Below are 15,397 nucleotides of genomic sequence, written 5' to 3' on the forward strand. Positions count from 1 at the left end.
ATCAGAAAAGGCTTGAACTCCGCTTTCTCTGTGGCACTGCATGTCAGCCCCACTTGCTGATGTCAAAAGGAAGCAGGGGACTGATCCAATCTGGCTGGATTTCCCGAGTATTTCTGAAAAACACCTCTGCATAACCTTGGCTCAAAGTATAGTGGAGAGATGAAAACATTATGTGGGAAGAAATAACAAAATGCTACCCTATCACTTACATAAACGGGTCTCTGTGCATGAGAATATTAACCTAGAAGTGCAAGCCCCTTACTTCTGCAAAGATAGAGGGGTACTGGCAGCAAGTGAGGAAACAATAGCAGCCAATGAAGTTGGGGAATATGAAAAGGTCCTGAGCACCTGGAAAGCCCTTCTAACTTCTTCATGTCTTTCACTATACCAAACTGGCATCTCTGAAGAGCAGTGAAAATCTCCTGCCCTTCTAGAGCTGAGTGCTATTGAGTGTTACTGTGTGCCGCTAGTGCAGTCTTAATGCAACTGACAGGGGATACAAAGGAAAAACAGCGGCACAGAAGCAAGATCAGAGCTGGCTGCTGCCCAGTCACAGCAAAGCTCGGCAACACTGAAATGCGTAAGCTGGGTAGAGAATTCTTGCAGCTTTACACTAAACTCACAGTTTTGCTCTTGCTTGAAGCTAGCTACAGAAAAGGAAATCTAGTGTCTTGCAGGAAAGCATGTATGGAGTTGAAGCTGGGACAGAAGGAAAAAAGGAACCAGTCTGGAGCCAAATCAGAATGTTCGATAAAGTTTTCCAATATAAGAAGCAGAAGGAAAGCAGTCTGAAAAGCACCTACTGTTGCACCTGGCAGGTGCATTAAACCTCATTTACTTTCATTCTACAAAGGGAAACACAGGCACACTGGATCATTTTTGCTTCTAGCTCTGCACAGAAAAATCAATTCAGGTGTGGAAATGAACCTGAGTACGGGCAAGTGAGCCAATACTGTCAGCACAGAATAAATGATGCAGCAGCGGCAATAATATAACTTTTTCCGGAGAAAAGACATTTATGAAAAAATGTCATTTCCTATTTCAGTAAAGGTAAGTTAGACAGGAAGACTGTGTGAACTTCCCAGCTCTCAATTACATATTCACACATTTGTAAAGTTCCAGAAACACTTTATTTAAAAATGGAGTTGTAAATGCATATAACAAAATAACATACATAATAAATGTAACAAAAATAAATAAGGAGAACGTGTTCATACAAAATAAGAACATAGTAATGCAAATTGCTTATTACAGAACGTAAAGGTATAAAGGCCTGAAAGAACACAAACAGAATCTCGCATGAAGAGCCTGCACCTTTAATCCTTCCTAGCCATTTCCTACTTTCCACTCGAGTCTGCGGAAAAATTATGTTCCCAGGCATTAAACAAAAGAAGGAATTATGGTGATGGTCTGGTACACTCGGTTTTCAAACCTAGCTCTAGTTTTGATTTATTTTTGCCCTTCTGCACCTTCTAAAACTTTTCTTGTAGCCTCTGTAAACTAGTGTAGTTCAGGCTTCCACAGTTAGCTGGAGCAGAGCATATTGAGCCATACATGAAGGCTGTTTGCTTTTAATTTTTTTAAAGAAAATATGAAATCCATTATACAACAGATTAGTGGTTTTGTTTTTACATCTCTACAAAAAAAGTTTTTGCATTTTTATTAACTGGTCCAACTTTAACTGACTTCTGAAAGCCTGTACAATTTAAAAGTGTACAGAAAGTAGTTTTTTTAAACAAATGTCATATAGGATTATTGCTGAAATATTAAAGACCATTTCATAAAAGCTGCAAAACTGTATCTTTAACCTTAATATATAGAGACTGATGCAAACATAGGAAAATTCCAGTCTATTAGTTACATTAACAGAAATAACATTCCTCCAAATTACAGTGTTCTGGAAATGCAAAGTAATTTACTTTTATTTTTATTATTATTTCCAAATGTTAAGTTACTGGGACAACTTATAAGGAAAATAGGCTTATATAGGAAACTTTAAATAGACTTGCTTTTCAGTGGTAGAAGCAAAATGTCTATGTTAGCAGTCGTCTTCCAGAATCCTTTTAAATATGTGAGACAGAGACAGCTTTACTAGCAAGACTACAGGAAAATATACAGAAGCAAATAAAATCATTTGCTTGGGAGTGCATCTATCGATCAAGCAAATTATGACAACTCTATTTCCAAGTCCCCTAAAGAAAATTTTACATCTCATGATGATTCCAAGGAACAGTAATTTTTTTTGTAAGCTTATGTTGCATTTTAATTGGTGAGAGCCCATTTGCCTCAATATGCTTTAAAATGTCCCACATTGCTGTATGTTTAAATTTGTTTCCTAGTTTCAACAAACATTTGGACAGAAATGAGATATGAAATACTTCTACTTTCATTAACATTAAAAAAGACATTTGAAGATCAAAAAGTGCCAAATAGTCCTTTCAGAAAGTGGATTAAAACACTGCAATGATAATACAAGTACAGTATTATCAGTTTTCTATGTACACCAAAACACTGCTTGCTGTTTAATGATACCGATATGTTCACCTATCACTCCCAGCAAATCTTAGTGCAAACATAATACGTGAACTTTGTAAACCCCAAGACAATTTACGCAGCAACAACGTTATATAAATCACAGAACTGTGAGATTTTCAGTACACAAGAATGAATGCTTTCTGAAATCTGTCTTACCTTTTGCAGTAATGTGTCATTGTAGTCAAAGATAATGTTTCCTATATAAATCATCTAATTCAGAATCAAATGTAACTTGTTCAACAGTTCTGTACAAACTTTAGTGGAGGAAGTCCATTCATTAGAGCAGCTTGGCAAAGAGATTTGGGGTTTCAGTAACATTAAATGTTAGACTGCTTGCATGGCTTTTAAAAAGAAATAAATCTATTAAGGGAAAACTGCTGATATAATAATTCTTTTGCAAAGCACACAACCACAAAGGGCAAACCTGCCACAATCTGCTTTCCTACACTGGTATCTATGCGTATCTTTATGATTTGAAAAGGATTTGTGTGACAATCAAAGCATCACAGTTAAAGAAAACTGGTTTAATAAAACAACTGCTGTTCAACCAAGCCTTTTTTTTTTTTAAATTATAAAACCAGTATTATAATTTTTCCTTTATTCCTAAACATTCCACATGAAAAGTTTTTGTATCCACACTGAGATGTCACTCACGCAGGGTGGCATCTTCTTCTTCCCCATCTGGGTTAAACCTATTGAAATGTATGCTGAAATCTGACTCGGACTCAGCATTCTCAAATTCAGCTGCAACGGGGACGGCGGCGGGTCGAAAAGCCCGAGCTTCGGGCTGGCAGTTTGGCTGCACTTGAGGGCGGGTACTTTGGGAAACGGGACTGGACTTCGGCTTCGGCTGAGCTGGTAAGATGGGGCTGGCGAATCCCAAGTTGCTCAGAGCATCCAGGGTACCATCAGGGTCGATCATAGCATTAATTGCTAAGCAATCAAGAAAAGATGAAAGGGATAGGGAAGAAACCATAAAATATAAGATTTTCTGTTACCATAAAAAATATGAAAATCCTGTTCAAACATTTTTTATTTTTATGATGACAGACATGAGCTTTTATTGTCTGTTGCCCACTACAAAGGAGTGGTGTATCCAACATATATGTAGCCTATACATATATTTAAAAGCATTTACATGAATTCATCTAAAAGCATTTAGATGAAATGAAACTGCACAAACTAAACACTGCCTGATGCGTGGACAGGAAAGAGAGATGACAAACCATCTATGATTGGCTTATAGGGACTGAAAGATAGGATTTTTAGTCATGGTTAAGGGTTTTTTTCTCTAACATTACCATTTTATTATGCTTCATTCAACACCCGCCCCCCCCAAACATCCATAGCTGTTAATTCCATGGTTGAATGAAATTTGTATAAAAGAGCAATCATTTATCCTTTTTAATGCATAATGATGGACTTATTGTCCCTCTCCCTCCACATAGTGAGGGCAAACTGAAGCACCTAGTACAATTTCATTTTACTGTACTATTAACACATTGTCACATTTAACAGAAACTCTCTCTTTTTTATTTCCAAAACTGTACTAATATCTATTCGAACACCACTGCGTACACAAGGAAATGGTTTGGCTTTATTTCTTTGTTATGTTCTCTAAACACAATATAATTTGTAATAAAATAACATTTTTTTAATTATAGCTGAGCATGAAACAAATACTAATTTGTCTATAAAGGTGGCTAATGATTCCTCCTGAAACATTCTTTTTTAAAACATGTTTTATTGTAGGACTAAATCTGAATACTAAAAATAACAAATATAGGAAATTTACAACAAATACAATAATGATTATGTATAAACATGGACCACTAATGCATTTGACCACTCCAAATTAATAATAAACTAAGTATAAACAACACACAAATAAGATTGCAAGTTCTTTTTAAAATATACTCAGTTTTTAAGTTGATTTTGAGAAATGGGTACATGCCTAAATAGCAGACTTTGTAAGCACAATATACTACTTTCAGTTTTATACATAGGTAAGTCTTTGCACATGAAAAGCAAAGTAACTTTTCTATTTTGTAGTCTGCGGGCTCCACAATTACAGAGAGTGGATTCAGTAGTGTGAAGGGAAGATGTCAAGAGCTAATCCTAAATTTTCATTTTATTGTATCAGATAAAGTTTTTTTTTTTGAGATTTCCCATAGATTATGGTCCCAGTGCATTCCTTATACTGAATTGTGCTACACATGAGGGTATTATTGATGTGCAAAGAGTACTTTATAAAGCCTAATCTCAGGATTCTCTATCACCTACGCTTCAACGTTTACCTATAAAAATATTTCTATTACGAATGTTTCACAAATAATTCCTTTGAGTTTCTCTGGACTATTTCATTTTTAGTTGAGCCTTTTCTCACCTATATAAAAAGATATCGTCACTCTCCTGTTTTAAAATAACTCAGTGATGTTTCTTTACCAAATGTGCCAGCAATTATATGATACTAATATATGTAACTGATACTGTGAATATATTTTAATAAAATGTGATAACTTTATTTCATTATATACATACATATATAGGTATATATTAAAAAAATTTAAAGCAAGCAACAACAAAAGAGAAAAGTGAAAAAGATTTGTACCTTGCAGCTGTTTCTCAACTCGTTTCAGTTCCTGTAAGATTGATGATATTTCCTAGGAAAGAAACAAACGTATTTCATTAAGGAAAAAGAGACTCAAACTACCTATCAGTAGCAAACAATCCCCCTCCCCAACCTTTGCAATATGCTATTTGGGTTGTCCCTCCTGGTATCCAAGAACACCCTTGATGGCCCAGCCATGTCCACCATGGGTCATGGGTGGCAGAGCTTGAGGCTGGACAGGCATGGCTCACTCAGAAATCAAGAGCTCCTCCGCACTGGCTGACTGCTAGGGTCAACGAAACCTCGCTCTGTCCCTTGCCCATCTGCCTGCACTACTTCTTCTCAAGCACAGACTTACAGACACCACGGTTCTGTAGAAATGGGGCAAAGTAACAGCAAACCTTTGAAGAAAAGTTGCAGTATAAACCCAGTATTAATGGAACAGGGTGATTTATAACCTTGCTCACATGTGAGTCAGAATAGCAAGATGACTGTATCGGGATTTTGTCTGCAACCATGGGGCCCTGTGCCCACGAGACCCTATACAGCACACCAACGTTGGGTCCTCAGCACTCGTTTGCCTTACAGATTTTTCTCCTCTGTGCTGCACTACTTCCTAACACAGACGTAGCCACAGCAACGCTCTCAGAAACACAACAATCATTAAATGTACCACATCTTAAATTATAAATATGTAAATCCTACAATTGAAGGATCCTACACTGAAGAATACTGTTAATCCAACTGCTAGGAGAGCTATCAGTGCTCTTCAAAAGCTGAGAATTTTCAAAGGCACTGATTTCAGAAACCCATTTAACCCATTTCAGAAACCCATTCTGTACTAAGTAATGTGATTTTCGTGGGTGACAAAGAGATTGATTATGTTGGATTTTACAAAATCATTATCTTTAAGCAGATTCCACATCTGAGCTGGACATAAATGTCCCAAGGACAAAACAATCACCAGCTACAATTGTCCTCCGTTAACTTTTAATTCCGAGGTAAAAATAAGCACTGCATTTGAACAACATATTGCTCTGAAAACTGAGCAGAAACTTGAAAATCAGTGCATAGACAAAAAAAAAACCCTATACTTTCAAACAATGCAAGATGCTTTAATGCATTGAAAAAAAATTTTGTAAAAGCTGAATTTAGGAATAAATACACAACTAATCTTTTTCTTTTTTAATGGGCTTTAAAGCTCCATATTCATGGCATTTAGAATATGAAACACTAAACTCTGATCTTATTCTGGAAATGGATAGGATAAGAGAAACTCCTTATATTATCATATTTCTAAAATCAGAAACTTCCATGAGTAACTTCCTTAATTAAACTTTAAAAAAAAACCCCAAACTGTCAGTGTATCTAATAAATTATGACACTGAGTTACTAATGATTGCTCTTAAAAAATATACCACTCTGCATTTACGGGCCAAGTTTTTAATACTTCCAGGAAAAATCAATCTGGATGAGTTTAATAACTCATGATGAGCTAACAGAGAAGTGCTAGCCAGTTCAATGCCAGAGGAAATGTTTTCACAGTTTGCTTCTGAGCAGTCCAGTACAAAGTATGTGAGAAGGAGTTTCCTCTCCCATCTTTCCCTCAGAAAAGAAAACTGCCTCTGTAAGCTGACATTCTTAACAGCACAATACTCCAGACAGGATAACGTAGCTAGACCCTCCGCCTGCTCTCACATGCAGAGATGTTTTTCAAACACTATGCTCTTTGTTTAGAAGCAGAGGAGAAGCATACTAGGAGACAACATGTGTGCTCTGTTCCCTCACACTGTCACACAATCTGGTCATGAAATGGCCCTAATTAGGCAGGGGTAGAAGACTACATGAATCAACTAGAGTTGTAGTTGGTACCCTACGGTTATCGCTTCCACACAAAATCAGCATGATTATTTTTCATTGAAGAATGCTTTTATTGCAATGTGTCTAGAGATTATTTTCATTCACATACAGCAAAATACAACTGTTTCTCTAAATATTAATTATCAGTATTAATAGTATTAAGTATTATATATTAAGTATGAATAATCAGTATGTAAAGTAGTCTTTAGATTGTAAAACAAGTTCATTCAAAAGCAAACCAACATTCAAACTAATGGTTGCTACCTTTTGTTAAATAAAACTACTGATGGTCTATATATAGTCTAAATGCCTTTTATTGCATTCTTTATCTGAGAATTTCACCTGAACAGTTACTTAAGACTGTTTCTTTATGAGATAGTAAGTCTTAGTAATTATTGAAGATTAGATTTATTCTTGAAATATACTGTCTAAATAAAACCTTTTAAAGATTTTTGCCTTTATATAATTGAAAATAACACATTCCTCTAATGATCATTTAGAAATTAGATAAGAGGCTCATTCAATCCCAGAAAAGATAACTATTCCTACCATGCTTGATGTTTTCACAATAGGAACTTCACTTTCAGCTCGCAGCTTGTTTTCAATTTCTTCCCAATTTCTGTCTTTGTCCTTAAATAATATTCTAGAAGAAATTAATTCAGGAACAGTATGTTTAAAATAGACAAAAATAAACAAACTAAAACTGAAAGATTAGATACATGATACAAGAAAGCGGCATAGAGCACTGAATAAAATTAAAATCTGAAATATTGAAAACTGACAGAATCCAACCATACAGTTTAAATTTTCAGGGAGGCACACAGGGTTTCAGTAACATAATTATTACTAACATTAAAATGGCAGTTCTGTAGCTAAATACTTGCTTATGGTGTTGAAAAGACACAGCTGATTCTTTCCTCCAGCACTGAGACATTTTTTTAAAAATCCAACTATTTTATAGTAGTCAGAGAATTCCCTATTAACACTGCATTTTATAATAATTGCAAAACAGAAGAGAAAGATTAACAATGGTAAATAAATGCAACTCTTTTACATTTGTATTTTATATTAATTTAATGAAAAATAAACCATTCAGAAAATTAAAAGAAAAATGCATTTCATAGAAGTTGCTTTCATTGAAAAGTCTCAAAGCAGAAATTGTATATATATGATCTAGTAATGTAAGTAACACTTGTATTACATGTTTAAAGAAGTCACTTCTATTATTTGTAAAACCCATACTGTGTTTACGTACTGTGAGATTCCCCATTTTTTTATGCTTTGCTTTAATTTTTGTTTTCATTGTTGTATCATAAACATCATTTAAACTGTCTACATTTGCACAATTGAAACAAAAAAAAAAGGAACATGCGGATATTTAAGGTCCGGGTATTCATTTTTTTTTAAGTGACATCATGATGACATAGAGTCCAAATCCACTTCTTTTCTAATTGGTATTTCAGAGTTAGAAGTACAAAAATAGCTGCAGTAAAACTACTAAGCAAACAAACAAACCAATTTAAAATCATGACCAAAAAGCAGTACATTTTAAAGAAGTTATTACTGTAGGTAGGTCTTTGAGGAAATAATTTTTAAGGCAGAAATTCATGATACCTAGCATCTCATAAAGACTAAGAATTTGAAAAATGCTGGGAGACTTAGTACTGCATTTCTTTAAATCTTTCTTCAGTTATTTACACCCTATGGAAAATCCCACTCTCTATTATTACCCTGTCAAGAAAGTCTAGTTTTTCAAAACATGTACCCTGTATTATCTTATCAGTACACAGATGTCTGTAGACAGCCCATCCAGAAGCTGCTTTAACTCTTCTTCTGTCTTTGAGGTCTTCTCTTGCTGCTGCTTCAGAACATGTTTTTGTCAGATGTTTCACTGAGAGGAAGTGCTACTCTCATGACACAATGTCACTTCTGCAAGTGACTTTAGTGTATTAATGTACAAAGCATACAAAGAGTAAACATTAATACCGACTTCTTGGGGAAGGAAAAATTAAATTAAAATAAATTAAAAATAATCAAAACTACAGTGAAAGAAAACATGAAACACTTTATGGCCTCAACTAGTGCCATCATCTCGTAACAAAGTTCATCACCAGAGATCTGACAAGATTGCTTTTATGTTCTGAAAGGGAGTGCAAAAGCTTGCAAAGCCATACATCTGCAAACCTACATATCAGAAAGTCCAATTACAATGGAAAATGTAGGACTTGCCTGACACTCATGAGTTTAAATAAATAAAAAGCAGAGCCAATTAAATCCTTTATAGGATCTCACACTAAAAACCAGGCAACTCCTAGAAATATTTTGATTCAGTATACAGAGAATCTTACACAGGTATACTATCCCTCCTTTAAAAGCATTTATATCACTCTGGAAATCAGCAGGAACATAAAAAATAAGGCTTTAGTTAGCAGTAAACAGCATTAGTAGGAAAGATATAGAAGTTATTGTGACACTGCTTGTTTTTTTTTAATTTACCTTCTTGCTCATGTTATATTAAAATATTTCTATGTATGTGATTAATGCCTTTGCTTGTGTATGTGGTGTTTTCAGTCTTACCCTCTTTTAGAGATAATGTTCTTACTTCTCTTTTAGAATTTGAAAGCTTTCCATTTCATAGATCATTTTATTTAAAAAAAAAAAAAGAGGAAAAAAATGAAAACAGTGATTTAAAAAATGTTATTATTTCCACTATAAAGTGGACAGGCCAATTTGTTTTTGCGGTAATTTTAGGAAGCCTATTTCTTTTTTACAACATTTTTTTCAATTCTTCATTTAGTACATTTTAACCTCCCAGGGGTCTTCATCCCTGTCTCCTTTGCTCTTCTTCCTTCTAACCACACTCTTTATATTAAAAGAACGTATTTGTAAATGTCTGCCGCCTTCTGCTTTTGCCTTTCCTACTTTCTGGGGCAAATCTGTCTGAACTTTCTTATTTGGTTGTGCTCAGTCTCCATTTTTCTTCATTGCACTTTGCAGGATGCACAGCAAACGGAGAGACTGACAAGTAGTACCTGCACTGACCTGAATGCTTTGCCTAGATTTTGCCTGACTGAAGAGGTACTTTCCTGCTACAATGCAAGCCAATAATACTGTATTCACATTGTAGAGCACTGATAAAACCACGTAGGTCTTCCCACTGCAAAACCTACTTACCTCTTCCCTCTGTAATCTCTGAAAATTCCTACAAAGTCATTATAACATATAAAAGGCAGAAAAGCACACAAATGGCTTATCTGTTTTCTGAGAAGCCACCACAGTAATTTTTTAGCAAAGACCGGGTTACGGGATACATGGCAAGAATGCTGCAGAATTTTTAAATACAATGTAGTTTTGTGTACACCAGCAGATAATAACCTAGCTGATTATACAAAGTAATGAATAAAAATAAATTATAAAAAAAGTAACTTAGCAATAACCAAGCTATGACCTTATCCTGAAGAAAATTACAAACGTATAGAGGATTTGGTGAAAGGAAAGAACCAGGCACCTGAATCTGGTTCAATTTGAACACCATGCTAGGACTTGGGGGAAAAAAAACAGTTTGGCCAGCACTGGGAGAACCTAGCCAAGGAATACAGCGTCAAAAGCTTCTCTCAATCCTATTTCTTAATATAAGGTAGGAATGATACAGAACTCGGGACATTATCTATAAATTAGAAAACAGAAATGGCAGCCCTAATGAAGTGGGGAAGAAACTAGTCAAGCAAGAAGATATATATTTCCTTTTACCCTCATAATTTATTTTCATGATTGATTTCAGCTCATTTTAATTTCTGATAGATCCACTTGTCAAGAATGACTGAAAATATTTATGTTCCTAATACTTTAGCCAAAGTGAAACTGGTCTTTTTGTAAAGCTAGCTATTGCAACTAAAATATAACAGAAAGAAGAGTTTTCACATTCACGGGAAGCATGGTCCTTTCTCCATTTGGACCCAGATAGGAAGGATGCAATTTTTTAATACGTATGATGCGATTTGTAAGGACCGTAATTGGCCTATACTGTCTCTGCTCTCATTAGAGAGGTTTACATTGGTGAACGAGAAAATTTGAGATAGGACTTTTAAAACATAGTCAGGCTTATTGGCCTACCCTTATTGGTGCCTCTATAAATTTCTCCTCTCCTTTCAGGTTCAAGTACTTTGGAAAAATACACAACTGCTAGCTTGACAAATCCTGATTGATTCTCACTCCATCTGTTCTGGGCAGAAATTTTAACTGGCTTAACTCCAGTAAAAGGAATATAAGCACACCAGTTGGTTGAATTCATGCACATCAAAACAAAGCTAAGGTAAAATCTGTAATAGGTATTAGCTGCTTTATATATGCTCTCTAAAAACAATTCTAAAACTATTGTTGTTTTTCTGATTTGAAATAGTAATGACGTTATGAATAACATCATGTTATTCAAATCCATTCTGAGCAGCAGGAAAAGGAAGTTTTGATCACAGCTCTGGGGAATATGCCAAATAATTGCTTATTAATTAAAATGTCTCCACCGTATTTTCATGGAAATATCCAGTGCCTCTCTCTTTAAATGTATATAAAATGTTTATAATATCATACACGATCACATCGTTATTACATTGATTACAATGTAGCTGACTTACCTTTTAAGCTCAGAAAATTAATCAGAGAAGTGTAAGACTTGATTTTATAGTTACCTGCTTTTCTCTGAATGAATTTGCATACATAAATTTGTTTTAACTCACTGTACTGAACTCAGTTTTTTATGTTAAGTAAACTACAGCGGTGCTAGCAACATATTTACAGATCAGAAACTGCTAACCATCAAGAAAAATCAGCACAATGAAAAAGGTAGAGTATCTACTATCTACTGCTTTGGAGGAATTTAAGATACGTATCATCCTAGACGCCTACCACAAATAATTCAGTCAATAAGCAAGATTCTTGTTCCAATGATGCAGCTTTAAAAGGAAAAAAAAAATATTGGTAAGCAGAGTTCCTTATGGATGTCACTGTATTTTCGCAGAGAATTATGTGCAAAACAAAACTCAATGTAATATTTTGCTTCTATTTCCAAATTGCAAACGCCTTTTAAAATGACTTTCAAAGAATGGTCACGCTTAAGTACCTCTTCACATGTATTTATTTGCTCGGTTTTTTTGAGATCAGCTATTAAAGTAAATGACAGCATGCACAGGTTGATTAAACTTGTTCAAGTTGTGAACTTTTGCATAATTTGTAATAAATTCCGCATAATGATGTTGTACTCTGTTAATTTGGCACAGCTTTTGAGAGTAACTGTATTGTACACCTGCATTTCACGAACTCATTTGTATCTGAAATTTACACAGCAAAAGACATTTATGTCTTTTGTTTAGGATATTCAAATAAATAGTATGATACATAAAAGAACATAGCTGGCGAAACCAGAGAGGGAAAGGCAGCAAATGGCCTGTTTCCAATATTATAATCCTGCAGCCCCAAAATGGTGAGTTGGAAAAAGAGAAATGAGATGAATATCAGTCCAGGAACATGTTCCAAGATAGGGGAAATAAGGTACTCACAAATGTTACCTGTAACCACCAGTAAAAACAACACACAAAAAACCTTAGAACAGAAATAATAAGAATGGGCTGCAGGCTTTTAAAGACTTGATTCTTCACTCAGTGATACTCTTCCTGCTAGAAACAGCAGAACTAGAAATGGCAGATAACCTGCAGTTTTTACCGATTTATATAGATTTTTTTTTTTTCTTTTTGATTTCTACGGTCAAGTCTTTTTTGGTACTCCCACAAGAATATAAGCTTCAGATATGTTAGTATTTTGCTGCTTTTACTAGCTGTATCACCCTACGCTGGAATAAATTTGTGATTTGGTGATTAATCTGTCACCCATCTAAGATTTCAATATCTGACACTTCCTAGACAAACTGATCAACTACAGTATTTCCTCATGTATAATTCAGAAAATTATACATGAAGTTCAGCCAAATGACTTTCTTATTTTTAATGTACTCTATTTTAAAATTATTAACTGCACAAAGACATGAAGAAGGACATGTGAATTATACAATCCTGAACTTTGTATTTAGAATTTTCATTTATTCTTGTCAACCAAAGTGGTCACCAAATGGTTGTACGCTCACTCATTCAAGTTAAATGGAGCTGATGGTAGAGCAACATGTTATCATTTTTGACATGTCTATACTTCCTGTAAGCTACTACGACATTTTATGCAGGAATCTAACTATCTAAGCAGGAATTTTCGATTAAAAATAACAGATGGTTACATCCATTATTTTAGATTTAGAACTCAATAGTGACCACATTGTCTCCAGAGCAAGTTCATTTTCAGAAGGATTTACTGAAACTGCTCTCCTCTGTACCATTTGTTTTTCTTCCTAAAACAGGTGATCCCTACAACAACTTGGCAAACATACAAGGCCTGGTTTTACAGTTCAGCAACATTTTAATCTTATCTTTTAAGAAAGGGAGTTTTACAAGACTTGCATAGAGGTTGTGTAGATTTTGCACAGCATTTGCATGTGTTGGAACAGCTCCTCTGTTGGAAGTATGATGGGTATGTAAACTTTGCTGATATTTATCTTCATATAATGTGAAATACACACAAGCAATAGTGGAAAAATTATTAATCCCAAATCTTTCTGAACGCTAAAAAGGCCATAGGTAACATTGCTTTTTTAAAACACAAGTTGCTACTAAATACATTTCCTCTATCTGTATTATACATATCTCTTCTACAAGTAGGAATGTTGACAGGAGCAGAACATTTTCAGTAATAACAGTAATTTTTAAAAACCCACCTGATTTTGCCAGCTGTTTTGTCTATGGATTGTCTTATCTTGCGAGAAAATTGGAAGACTGAGGACAACAGCAAACTGTCCCCCATAACCTGCAATAGGTTTTCAATAAAAAAGGATATTATTAGTTTAATGGGAATTAAATACAAACAATTCCATATATTTTGAAATCTTTTTTTTTATCTTTAAAAAAGTCATACTTGTGTTCTAATTAGTATCATATACAATCAATCATATTTTAACATTTTGCAAATTAAATAATACACAAATATTTTTTTCCAGTATTAATGCCACCTGCTACAGGTAGGAAAGAAAGGATAGTGTCTAGAATATTAAGTGGGGAGACAACTGTAAAAGCTTAAAATAGACACATTACTAGAGAGAATCCTGTCATGTACTCACTTCATCTCTGCTCCAAGTCCTTCTCCGGGTAATTGTTGGGGGATCAAGGGCATCTGTTAGCTGAGGTCTAGCATCATTAGGCCGACCATTCCCCTCTGGTGGTTTGGCATGCACTAGTGGAGGGATTTTTCTAAAATTGAGACTTTCATCAAATACTCGGTCAACCAACTGGGGGTAAAAGAAAAATGCAGTTTATGAAACCTACTGGATACATGCAAGATCAGATTAATATTTTTTTCCTTCTGAAACAGTTTACAAGAAGCCTATCAAATAAAAATCATTCTGTTGTCTTGCATAGTATAAAATGATGTATCTCTTATGTAACAATACCTTGTAAAAATGAAGGTTGTCTTTTCAAATACCAGATATACATGGCCAAATTAGACTACCCCACAGAAATTTTGCTTATGGACAGGTAACATAATAGTTACCTATAAACTGGTATTGAATAATTTATTCATTTGATTAATGGAATATATCCATGGAATTAAGTACAGGACTATAAAATTTAGGTTTTTTCTCCAGATTAGTCATAGTGTTACAGAAACACCTATACCTACTTAAAGGAGATACTGCCACCTGCAGTAGTATGTACACACTGTACAGTATTTTTTTAAGAAGAAAATAATTGTTTAATAATAGAAAAATCAGAGCGATCTAACTGGATCTGAGAAAATGAACACTTTACTTCCTTAAAGTTTAGCCATAAGTCCATGAGAATTAAAAACAAAATCTATGGGAGTGCAGTTACAATTCTTCTAAGTACACAACTCACAGATCTCTTATCACTGTTTATATCTTTTTTTCCACAGAAAATGACAGTATTACACTAAACACAGTAAACTAATGTATTAACCAAACTTTATGCACACAAAAATGAATAAACACATTTTGAAAGGAATACTATGAAGAAAAAAATGCAGTAAACATTTACAACATATTAGGGTGAATCGTAATATGGTAGAAAGTGATGATTTTAATTCAGATTAACATGTTTACCAGCATTAGACCTGTGATGGTTACTAGAACAAGTTAGTCAATACATTCATAGAACAGCACACCAGAGATAGTAAAAGAAAATAAGAATTATTAGAAGCAGAAGGCAAACTTATTTCAAGGCCATTTTTGACAACGTTATTAAGAAAGAGTTATTGTTAACTGATGGTACCTAAGTATTCCAG

At 34.4% G+C, this 15,397-nt stretch overlaps 1 protein-coding gene across 1 annotated transcript in view; it reads right to left on the reverse strand.

Annotated features, from left to right (window-relative positions):
- Positions 1-1,107: 1,107 nt before the first annotated feature.
- Positions 1,108-15,397, reverse strand: part of CEP170 (centrosomal protein 170) — a 105,094-nt gene continuing 90,804 nt past the window's right edge. The window contains exons 15-19 of the mRNA XM_075146544.1: positions 14,217-14,384; positions 13,818-13,906; positions 7,556-7,649; positions 5,147-5,198; positions 1,108-3,468 (exon numbers count right to left, since the gene is read on the reverse strand). Of these exons, the coding sequence (XP_075002645.1) occupies positions 3,182-3,468; positions 5,147-5,198; positions 7,556-7,649; positions 13,818-13,906; positions 14,217-14,384 (690 nt within the window). The 3' untranslated portion in view covers positions 1,108-3,181. The remainder of the gene's footprint in view (positions 3,469-5,146; positions 5,199-7,555; positions 7,650-13,817; positions 13,907-14,216; positions 14,385-15,397) is intronic.

Source organism: Calonectris borealis, chromosome 3 (genome assembly GCF_964195595.1).
Source record: "Calonectris borealis chromosome 3, bCalBor7.hap1.2, whole genome shotgun sequence".
NCBI lineage: Eukaryota > Metazoa > Chordata > Aves > Procellariiformes > Procellariidae > Calonectris > Calonectris borealis.